Below are 12,391 nucleotides of genomic sequence, written 5' to 3' on the forward strand. Positions count from 1 at the left end.
GGTAGTAACCTAAAGGTTAAAATGAGAACACTCTATTTAAAATGCACCAAAGATGCTGACTATAGAAAACATAAATATAGTTTTAAGGCAGAAGAGATACATTTTTGAGGAACTGATAGTCAAAATCTCTTTTGAAGTTGTGTTTGGCAATATAATGTGGCCATGCAGATATCTGTTTTTACATTATTAGAACGAGTCTAATAGTCTTGGTTTTACAGTTGAGTCATGGTGTAGAATGAAACTAGAAAAAAATTTTTTTGAATCCTTTGAGAACAGATATAATTTAAAATCAAGATAAGAAGTTACTTGAGCTCTCCTTTATGATTGTATTGAAAATATTTTAAAAAACATGATATGTATTTTGCTAAAACAGCATTATATAAATTTTTTTTTTTGTACCTTGCAGCTAGTGAAATGATACAGGCTAAATGAAAAGATGGCATCTTAAGCTGAGATAAACCATTATCTGTGGTACATTAAGAATTAATCGACCAGCAATGCAAGATATTACACTGGAAACAGCTGATGCTATGTGTTATTTCTCTTTGCAGAAAAATCTATGTTTCATAAAGAACACTAATAAGAGATGAATTCAGAAACTATGATAATCTGTGAAGGCGAATAAAATACTTTTATGGTAGTCAAGAGAGTAGAAGTTAAAATTTACATCACATGTTTTTCTTCCAATATTTAAAGGAAATAAAAAAATATCAGGATGTCCAAAGAAGTTGCTTCAAAATAACAGCAGGGTATTATACTGAAACTGCAAAAAAAAAATCCAAAATAACTGGCATAGCTGTCTTAACATAGACAGCTCTTGTCTCTCTTGTCATAGAGTGCTGCTTTTTCAAGAAGCTTGGCTTTGTTTTCACTAGAAAGATTTCATAATTTCAGATCAAGTCTATCTCCTGGTTTCTCCTGAGTTCTTGAATATGATTACAGATCAGAAATCTAAAGAAAAAAAAAGATGATGGCATTTCATTACATGAAACAGGGATAACAAAACAGATGTACTGTATCCTTTGAAAAATGAAAAGCTATAAATACACAAATGAGAATCAAAAATAGCTGTGGCTTTATGAAAGGGGATGTTAAATTCCGGCTGCTGATAGGAGCTCCTCAAGCACCTCCCTTCCTCGGGGCATATCCACAATTTTAAATGTCTAGAAAGTTTGGGGCATCAGCCTTTGTAATTAAGACAGATTATGAATAAACACTTCAGCATAATGAAAAAAAAAGATTCTGGTTAAAAAGACTGAACAAATTTTAGATTATTTCTACTATTTTTGTTGCTTGTGAGCTCATACTCCTCTTACTCCACATTCCCTGAGGGACTCATCATTCAATGGTGTTAAAAAAAAACATGTTCCCAAGCTGCGGGAATTTATGCTATGTAAAGAACTGTTTTTCTGATTTCCCTAGCCTGTCTTAGAGTTAATATTTTAAGCTTAATATTTCACATAATGATGTATTTACTTAGTTATTTTTTCTTTAAAGTGTGTGTCTGTAGAGCTAAGTGTTCTGTTGTAAGCCTTAATAAGTACCCTATGGAATAAAAATTTGTTTTCAAATTAGGTCTTGCTATAAACAAGCACATTCACACCTAGAATGATCTTATTCATTTTCTTTGCCCTTTTGGTAAATGATGTTTGTTATACTTGCACATTGTTTATAGGTTCTTGATATTCTGTTTCTAGGAAATGAACACTTAAGGCCTGAAAAATTGTCTCTACCTTCACAGCTCCTAAGTAATGCTACACTCAGAAATACATCATGGTATGACTCCCTACTGATTTATACATTATCTGTCAAGGATGCTGTGAAACACTTTTTAAATAAAAGATCAGAAGAGGTAAAAGGAGAGGCAGAGAAAATCCCAAGTGAAACAACTAGGCTCAATTATATCTACAAATATTTGGTGAGGTTTGGGCACAGTACACTTGAAACTTTTGCAACTAAGGTGGTATGTCACTTGTTTTAATGAGCATGTTGTTTTTCAGACTGTGGCAGAGCTTGACAATAGCTGTGTATCAATCACAGGCCTCTTGGTTCACTCAGTTTATTTTTTTGTTTCAAATCTGGTGGTCACTGAATTTTAACTCTCATGCATATTCTCTCCTTTGCCTTATCTTTCAGGAAATAAATGATGTGGACGTGCAGGAGCTGGTGAGAAGGTCAATTGGAAGGTTAACAATTATTCGACAGACATTTCCAGTTCCCCAAAACATAAGTCAGCGCTGTTTCCGTGGCAACCACAGAATATCTTCATCACTGTGTGATCCGAAGGACCCTTTCTCCCAAAGCATGGAGGTAGTTCATATACTAGTCTATCCCCACCTGGGAACTGTCTTTCTAGATAAATTCTAAGTTTTTCCCCAGGGGCTTACTGTAACTTAATGTTATTTTTCCTGTCCTCTCTGGCTTATGGCATGACATAAGCTTAATGGCTTATGGCATGACAAGGAAACACTTTGGTTAGGGTGGGTGAATGTGGCCAATGGAGAACAACAACTTTCCTGCTCCACAGTAATGAACATCCAGAAAAGCCACCTGATCTCCAGGTAGTGGGATATTCATTTTGTTGGCCTGCTAAATTTTATTTCTTGTCATCTCAACAAGAAGAATTTCCTCCCTGTAGTCAGTGTCTCCTGAGCTGCTGTGCTTCTCTAAGCCCTAAGTATGTTGTCAATAGGAAAGTCTTCCTGGGGATCGCCCACATCATCTGTCTCAAGTGTCTTAGTCTATATATCTAAATCTAAGCTCCAAAGAGGACTTATTTTCAGGTTTGTTAATCACAAATTACAATTAATTGTACCAGTTAATTACCACATGAATTCAGCAACAGGATCATGGTCACTGTCCTCCTGACTTCACATAGTTTTTCCAAGAAAAATTCCTCTGTCTCTCTCATTAGGCTTCATCATGACAATGTTAAGTCAAATCAAGAGTGTGAAATTGGCTTAACAGGTTGATTTTACTTTTTTTTTTTTTCTGTGTTCACTTTTGTAGCTGTGGGAAGATGACTGCATATTATTGTTTTTAGCAGTGGAGGAAGAGTGAAAAAAAAGTGGGAAAAAATAGGGAGGTTTTGAAGAGTCTTTGCTTAGAATGAAAATATGTAAGTGGAAAAGGAGAGGTCTTGCCCTGTTCTGGATTAGCTGTAAGAGCCTTTGTCTCACTAATTGTGGAAAAAACAGCCACTAAACAATAATTGATGACATAAAAAACTTTGGCTGTAGCACACTGAACAGTGTTCCCAGTAGAGTTCTTAAAATAAACAGGTCTGTGCAAGGTCCATAGATGCACTGGATATCTCTAGAGACTATTTAGGAAGTGCAAAAATCCTCTAGGCTGTGCTATTCTGTTACGGCAGCATGGTCCTAAGGGGAACTTGGGTAAATCTACAGGCAATGTGTTAAAGCTGAGGGTGTGATTACATGCAGGCACTAGAGACTGCAAAGAGCAGTTTTCATGAACAAGTTACTAGCTACGGCAAGGCAGAAAACAAAAATAATGTTTTGATGGGACAATTCAGATTTTGATTTATCTTTCTCTTCATTTTCATTTTCACTTTAGCGGTTGACTGACTCAAGGAAAGATAAGTTCAAGAAATCAAAGTTTATTCTCTACAAATTGGCCAATTCCATTTAATGTGTAAGATTTGATCCCATGCATTAACCTGTGCATCATGATCAACATATGACTTGGAGAGCTATAATAGTTCTATTGAAAGCTTTCATAACATTTTGGTTCAAAGGAATGATGGCAGCTTTATTGGCTTAACTCTTCACAAAAAGCAGTTAAGTTGCTTTTTTCATCCTTTCCCTGAGATGGCTGTACTTCATTATTAGCTGAGTGAGACAACATTAGAAACTGAAAGGAAGGAAAACTCTGACACAGTTTCCCCTGTGTCTTCATATGAAGCACAGACCTTTGAGTAGCTGTGGGGTTTGTTTGCTGCTTCTTTGTTCTACCCAACAATATTTTAAATTAGTTTCTAATCCAGTGGGAAGTTGGAACAGTTTATAAATTGAAATTACTAATGCTTTTTTTTTTATGACATTGAAGTGTGACTAATCAGAAACATTCTCTGGAAATTATAAGGGTGGATTTTTTATTTTTTGCTGAATTACTTCCCCTAAAGTCTGTGGAATAATTAATTTTTTTCAGCATCTTTATTAAAACGCTAAAAAATATTTTGGTGAAGATGCCTCATTGTGTCTCTGGAATTTTTCTAGTTGAAACAACTAAAAATTTTTATTGTTTTGGAGGCAGGAAGTTAAAAATTGGATTCACGGAAGTATTTAGTACCATAACTTTTTTTGTCTAAAACCTATGTGCAATATCATAGCTATGCATAAAATGGCCCCTGTAAATCTAGATTAATCACTCATCCCTAATCTGATTGCTAAATACCTTTCCTCTATGGTCTGGAATAAAAAATCACATCTGAATTTTGAATTGACATCAACAGAAGGTTATTCAGTTAAATATCACTTAGTAATGCAAGTGTCCCCCCTCTCGTCCAAGAGACTTGGAATAAATAAATGATCAGTAGAGGATACAAGGCAATGCATTAAAGGCCCAGTAAATTTACGTGGGAAATTAATAAAGGTGTAAAGTGACTTTAAATTACAATCCTGCTCTGTTCATCAGGACAGCTACTAATGAAGCATACTTCTGGTAGTGACAAGGAAGGGTGATTTTGAGAAACAGGAATTAATTGTAGTGCCTTTATCATTGCATTATCGGTGATTGATTGCTGTGAATGTTAAGCTGAACTATTAGTGAAGGAATAACAATGCTTAATAATTGCTGAACGCTGTCCTCCTGAGTCCTCTTAATACTTGATGAAGGCCCAGCTATATTACTCTTAGATTAGTGAGTGCATCCTTCCTCATGAAGTGTGACAATTGTCTTCTATTCCCATGACAGTAGGTTACAGAAGCTACCTTGACAGCAATGTCAATTTGTTGGGAAATGATGACTTGGCATCTGAAGCCCTTCATGTACCGATTTATTCTCATTAGTAACCTTATTGCCTCTCTCTCCAGAAGTGGTGTGGGGATGGGTTTTTTTTTCCCTTTGGCAAAGGCTTTTATAAAAAAAACCCCTTGCCTCACCACACAGTGATAATTCCTTCCCTCCCCATTCCATCAAATGTTCCTATTGTGCTGACTTCACTGGGGATATACAGTTTTAGCTGAAATGTTTTGAATTCTTTGTAGGTTTACAATACACACGCAAGTCATCCAAGCTGTTTCAAAAGTGCTTGATTAATCTGAACCCAGATCCTCAATACTGTCATGCACAGTGATGCCTGGCCTATGCATCTGCAGATGCAAAGTAAATTTGTTCCTGGGTGAATACTGAAATATAAATGTTCATAGCCACTGGAGTCACTGGAGAAGCACAAGTAAGAATAAAGAAGTGTCTTCCAGAAAGATGGAGTGAAGGATCATGATCATTGAAAGAAAAAGGGCAATAAGGATCAGAGGTTCTGTGTACCTGTGGTACTAACAATGTAGAGTTGTAAAGTTAATAGAGGATTCTGGGAGTTTATCAGAAGGGAAAGCAGCAGACAATTAGATCTCCTTTGACAAAATGTGGAAGGCAAAAAGTCTCAAGTAATTCTGGCCAGGTAAGGAGAAAAACTTCTTTCCTGGATGCTTGGCAGGGAAGGAATCTGTCACATAACTCCTCCTGGGAACAGTATAGAGCAGGTTGTGGGTGACACAAGCAAAGCCAGCATAAAGATGGAATTTATAAAAGAAAATAAAAACATAAAGTGGGTTATATGGAAAAGAGTAATTAGGCAGGAAGAGAAGTGTGTGTGTGGGTCCCTCTTTTTTAAAGTGATGTGTGGACTTGCCAATCAGTGTCTCACATGTTCAGCATTATTGTACTTGCTTGCCATATAGCCTCTCCCAACAGCAGTGGGACTTGCCCAGTCTTTGGATATGTTTAAGCAGCAGAATAGGGGCATTCTCGACAAAGTTGTACTTTCTATTGTAAGCTTCCTTCTGCTAAAAGATGTTGAACATACCATCTGTATCTGTGTAAAAAACTTTACAGAGAGCAGTCAACATATTCCACAAATCTGAGGAAATGTTTTTTTTTTGGCTTGTCTGTGACTGATGGAGAAAAAAACGCAGCAGTTTTGCCTCAGTTAGCAAATTACCACCGGCTAATTTGTTGTCAGGCACTAGGGATGCTCTATAGACCCCATTATCAGGCAGCTGAGGAAACTGAGTTTCCCTCAGTAACTTCAAATGACCAATAGATTATCTAAAAATAATATTCCCAAAGGTCCTTTTCATTTCTGAACATAATTTTTCTTCAAGAGAACCTCGGTTCAGTACAGCTGAGGGATTTTTTTTTTTTTTTTTTATGAATACTGTCAGTAACTTAAATAATCCTGCCATTTGAGGACAGAAAAGACTGATATAAAGGTATATTGTAAATTACTTGTTTCAGGAGTGTTCATGAATTCTGAGCTTCTATTCTTTTACATTTAATTGCACCTTTCACATCCAGCTTTGTACTGTGGGCATTTAAAAGTACGTATATAGAAATAGTACATGGGTGAGTGGAACTGGCACACAAGTGGTATCTTTTCTTGAGTTCAACTGTTCTGTCTTTGATCCCAAACTGGAACTTCCTTGCACTGTATGAAAGTAGCTATGCTCACAGTGAACACATACGCATTTACGAGTTTTATCCTGTGAGGAATAAGCAGTCAGTGCCAAATACTTCAACAGGAAAGACTACAAATTGCAGAATCTACATGCAGTTGCACTCTGCACACTGACAAAGATTTCACTGATTTGTATTTCACACCAGAAATTGACTCAATCACAACTATAAAAATCAGGAGCAAAAAACACAATGAAATTATTTATTTTAAATTTTCAGGGTTTCTGCTTTTCCAAAGAACAGAACAGCCTTGAAGATAATTTAAGGGCATCCTAATATCTGGTGACTCAAAAAGTGAAATTTGTAAGCAACTGGTTAAAAATAAAAGAAAGTCTGTTTACGTTCATGAGCAGGGCTTTAAATCTGGCAAGTGGAGCTGTGCCAGTGATTGGGCTGCCTGTGCTTCTCGTGTGTGTAGCTGGTTGCTGCAAATCACTTGCAGCAGAGATACGGATACTAGATACAGATTTTACCAGAGCTTAAAGGTATGACATTTTGACTCTTACAAATTCTTCTTAATACCAAATAAGGTGTTTAATTACCAGAGGATTATGGGTGAGGCAAAGCAAATGATAAATTCTTATTGCTGGCAGGAGGCTACAAATAAAAATGCTAATATTTCCTTTTTCATCTCCTTACAGATTTCAAACCTGTATATATATGACACTGTCCTCCTTTTGGCAAATGCTTTTCATAAGAAGCTGGAGGACAGGAAGTGGCACAGCATGGCCAGCCTCACCTGCATCAGGAAGAACTCTAAACCCTGGCAAGGAGGACGATCGATGTTGGAAACCATCAAGAAGGTACCTTTTTCCTGCATTTTCTCATCTTTGGTTTCTAAAATACTTACATTAGGCAGTATTTCCTGCTGGGGTGCGTATTACTCTTGTCAGTACCAACAGTATAGTTTTTATATTTTCTCAGTTCCTGAATTAAAGTAGTCGTTATTTGGTTTTGACTGTCTGGTGGTTGTTTGGTTTTTTCTGTGTCAAAAATAATCATATTGAAATAAATTCAATGAGTTTGCTTACCAAAATGACCAGTAGGGATGTTCAAATAAGAAATGATGAAAAAGCGTCACTGTTGAAAAAGTGTCACAGGTTAGGAAGAAAAACAAAAAAATTTACTATTTGTAAAAGAAGAAAGAAAAAATTGCAGAATTACACTTGGGCAATGTTCTGTTGTGCTGCTTTTGACATTACTATAGAGAAATCACAGAAAAGAGAGTGAAGAAAACCTTAACTTATGTAGGCTATCTCCTGCCATTGCAGATCTGTCCCTGTAACCATCTCTACAATGCTTTATCCAATGTCAAACTCTCACTGCTTCCCTGTGATTATTATCTCATACCTTAATCATGCTCATTGCTCAAGATGCTTTTCCTGTTCTTCAGTCCTTAAAGATAATTTTTCTTGGTTATTTCCTTTCTTCGTGATGCTTACAGCCTCCACATACTTACAAATATCACAGCCTTCCAGGTCAGTATGTAGTCAATATACACAGGCTTACAGTTTACCCTTCCCTATAAGTTATTGATCTCATTCTCCTTAAGTTATTGATGTCTTTCATAAAACTGCCTTCTCATTTGTCTGCACGTACTTCCTGGTAATATATACTTACATTTAAAGTGCTGGCAGTGCCAACATTGTAAATACAAAACAAAACCAGGACAGTAAAAAAAAAAAAAAAATTGAAAAATTATGCTTTATTTGTGGCTTTCACTGAAGGACATAAAAGTAATGCAAAATATAGTGTCTCAAGAAGTTGCTGTTCTGCATTAGGTATTTAGCTAAACCAGAAATTATGATGATACAGGCAAAATGTAAGGCTCCTTTGAGCACTGCTTATGTCTTACCCAGTCTCGGTTTAATCTGCATTAACTCCAAAATAACAGTTCAAAGCTTTCTTTGGTGTCTGTTCCCAGTTTCCATTCTAACAGTTTGTAGTCATGAGACTGGAAGAATAATCCAGGACATGTTTCTTATTTCAGGGGCAGGATATGGCTTTAAGGGGCTCTAAACTATTGCTCTTAACCTATCAGAGCAATTTCAAATTCACATTAGGCAGTCTGATGTATTTCAGCCAGGGCTGGTTCTCTTTTCAACTTGGATTTTGTAAATACTACTGCAAATTTTTTCATTAATAAACTAAATGCTATTTCTACTTAAACAAATCCGAATACGATGCTTGAGCTGGAAAAGCCAAAATACCCACTTCCACTTTAGAATTAGAATTTACTATCTGAGCTGGAGTTTCAGGAGAAGTCTGGTAGCCCTGCTAGCATTTCTAAATTAAGGAGTACTGCACCATGGAAAGGGCTGCTGACTCTTTTGTATTATGATTATTTTCTTTGTGAAGTTGTTTGTGAATGCGAGACTGATCCTGTTCTCTTATATAGACATAGCACCATACTGTCTCTTTGCATCTCAAACAGTTTATTCCATTCTCTGCCACATCATCCTACGTACCCAGTTTATCTTTTTCCAATTCTCATCTCCTAAAATGATGTGATTAATAAAACAAATTCCTTCAGTGACCTTTCACAGAAGAGCTGTACTGTGTTGAAGATTAACCCTGAATTATGAAGGGAAATGGCTAGGAGAAATATGAAAGCATTCAAGTAGGCAGGAGCAAGTGGAAATTCCAGAACTGTTGTTAACTTGCTAAAAAATAAATCAAATGCCAAGGAAATTCCTGATATGTGTAGCTCACCACACTTGCATCCTGTTGCTTTTGGGTTTCTCTGCTCCTTCAATGAGATGCCTTTGATAAGAAACTATTTTACTGGTGTAAATGGAATAATCAAAATACTCCTTACACTGCATTGTGCTGATGGAGATGAATTTCAAGAATTAACATGCTAAAAGGGAAAGTCAAGATTTAATCCAAATGAAATACAGAAATTTCCTCTGTATGTGTGTGTCAGTAGCAATTCAATCTGTAGGCAGAGGAAAGCTAAAGATTGCAGCTAACTGGCATTGCACAAAAGTAGGAATCCTCCTTTAGTTTTGTGGCCTACTTTACCTTTTCTTTCACTACAGCACTTCTGTAGAAGAACTGCAGGATCACAGTTGTATAATTTTGAAATTAAAAATTTGGCATTGAGGAATGCCTGAAGAGGTATCAGAAAAACAGTAAAATTAAAAACTAATGAAGGGAAAAATAAAAACCACCTAACCTCTCTTCTGTTTTCCATCTTGCCTTTTTTTTATATGTCTTTTTGCTCCTGTCATCCTGGAGAATCCTCTAAAACCAACTGAAATACGATTTTTTTTTTCTCAAAAACATACCTTTAATTAAGTTTTCTTTAATTCTGAAAGAAAATGGGAAACAGTTTCCAATTTCTGAATAAAAAGTTCTGCATTTTCATTTTGAAATTACCAAAGGTGTGTATAATGGAATATAATAAGAAGAAACTCATTTGGTTCAGGATGAAGATACATTCTGAAATTTCTTAAATACTTCCTGGAAAAAGAACTTGTGTCCTCTGCACAACCTTAATTCTCCCCTCATGATGATCTGTATTGTAGAACTGAAATCACCATCTTGTCTTAGATCATCCCTCATCTAAGAGTAGTTTCACTGGGAGTCAAATTGTAGTCCATTATGGTGGTGGAGGGAAAAAGAATTAAGGAAGAGATGTCTGATTCCAGCCTGCCTGCCTTAGGAGAGGACCAGCAACTGAAGTAGTTTTTCTCCTGGCAGCAGCAAAGCAGAAGCTTCTGCTACTAAAAACAAGCAGGAAAAAACTAGTTCTAGAGGAAGCTTCTGTAGAAGAAATATCTGTCTTTTAGATTTCAAGATCCAGAAACAGGAACATCTGGCGGTGTTTTAGCTGCAGAGGGAAATCTCTCTTTGATTTCTGGAGGGGGAAATAAGAAAAGGGTTGGGAAATCTTTATAAAGCTACGCACTGAAGAAGCAAGAGAAAGGGATGCTGATGTTCTACCTGCAACAGCAGTTGTTAAAAATAAATAAACTGGTTTCTTTGTGGTAGCTCTTTAGGACATAGTAGAAGATGGTAGGGAATGAGAGGGAATTAGAGTTTCAGACATTTCTTGAAATGGCAGAATAGCTGTCTAAATCATTCCTTATTGTCATTTGTTACTTTTCACTGTTGAAGATTTGAGTCGTGCATCACTATTTCTACAAACAACTCCAAAAGCTGGTTTTTTCTGTGTGAATTCAGTTGATTGGGCAAAGCTTAAAGAAAACATTTTAAGCCCACTACAATTATTTAAATCTAATATCTGTTTCTACCCATTCTGGAACAGAATAAATAGTTAAATTCATCAGGAAACACAATCCTTCTAATGAATTTGGCCAGCTTTAGCAATTGGTTTAAATTCACTTCTATAATACAAACTATGCCCAAATACATGCTCACTTGTTTATTTCTCAGTAAAGCTATTTCACAGTCATAGAAATAAACATCACTAGAAGATAATTCTACTGTTGGAAAAATTAATCTTCCTGAATAGCCCAGGAATAAATGTAAGTAGGATTATATGGAAGAACAACTCAGGAAAATGACATCAAGTTTCTGCATATATCTTCTCTCACACATATTGGGTCTCTTCCCAGTCACACTTGTTTAGTTCACTGACAAACAGCAAATTTTTAGTGCTAGCAGCAACATACAGCCTTATTCGCCTATTCCTTTGTGAGAAACAAGCTGTACATTGTGGTGTTCCATGAATCATAGTTGGAATTGTCAACTAGTTCTGGTCTCAGAAATGGAGTGGCATTCAGTGGTGACTTGCAAAAAAGATTCCAAATTGTTTTTCGGGTAGTCGATTGGACTGTCTGTGCTAGCAGCTAAAAATGGTGTGTTGAGTTGAAAACTCAACAACGTTCTCAAGATCAGATTTCTCCAAGAATAAAATGTGAAACTCATGTTCAATGTTTATAGCATTTTTTTCCTGCCTATAGCCACATTTTTTTTATCCTTAAAGCAAAGTAGCTACTGTCTGAGAATAACCATATGTTGGGAAAAAAAAAAAAAAAAAAGGAAGTTTTAACAGAAGCTGTGAGAGAAAGTACAGTATTAAAGTACAATATTTTATAGCCAATGATTGACAAGCTGACAATCCCAAGTGAAGTCCTGACTGCTAGGTAAATAGTGCTTTCTTCAGGGACTTACAGTACAGTACTACCTAAGCATATATAAACTGTAGTTTATCTTGCCAGTCTAGATGGTACTCAAGTAGGCTTTAACTATATTGCCAAGCTTTATAACAGCTCTGTGAAGCCCAGAGCAGTGATCAGAAATGTAAGTAAAACATTTTTGTCCTAACAAGTGACATTTCACTGTTCAGTTTTATATGTGTCAAGAAATTGCATGGTTGCAGCTCAACCTTAGAGGAATTTGAGAAGGGAGATAACAAATGTGTGTTCATTTTCCCCAAAATAGCGTTGTTTCTGTAAGTTAAATGGAATGAAAAATTTCTTTGACTCTTGCCCATTATCATAATTAACACTGAAATCACTTGGAAAAATCTCATCAAGAAGTTACTGGAGCAGTAGCTGTCATACAGATGGTCATTTCCTCTGTGATCTCCTTCCACTAGGCATTAGCAGAGGGATAAAACACATGCCATAAATCAAGTGTTTCAGAGAGATCACACTGTGAAAGGCTATGCGTAAAAATTGGAGCAGTGTCCTGAAAACCTTCCTAGGCTGTCCCACTCTATCAG

At 36.3% G+C, this 12,391-nt stretch overlaps 1 protein-coding gene across 1 annotated transcript in view; it reads left to right on the forward strand.

Moving 5' to 3' along the window:
* The window catches only part of GRID2 (glutamate ionotropic receptor delta type subunit 2), a 558,809-nt gene that overhangs the window by 334,059 nt on the left and 212,359 nt on the right, over positions 1 to 12,391 (forward strand). The window contains exons 6-7 of the mRNA XM_027894516.1: positions 2,137 to 2,310; positions 7,338 to 7,499. Of these exons, the coding sequence (XP_027750317.1) occupies positions 2,137 to 2,310; positions 7,338 to 7,499 (336 nt within the window). The remainder of the gene's footprint in view (positions 1 to 2,136; positions 2,311 to 7,337; positions 7,500 to 12,391) is intronic.

The sequence above is a fragment of the Empidonax traillii genome, unplaced genomic scaffold (assembly GCF_003031625.1).
Source record: "Empidonax traillii isolate 1590-97213 ecotype Southwest subspecies unplaced genomic scaffold, ASM303162v1 scaffold431:size823745, whole genome shotgun sequence".
Lineage (NCBI taxonomy): Eukaryota > Metazoa > Chordata > Aves > Passeriformes > Tyrannidae > Empidonax > Empidonax traillii.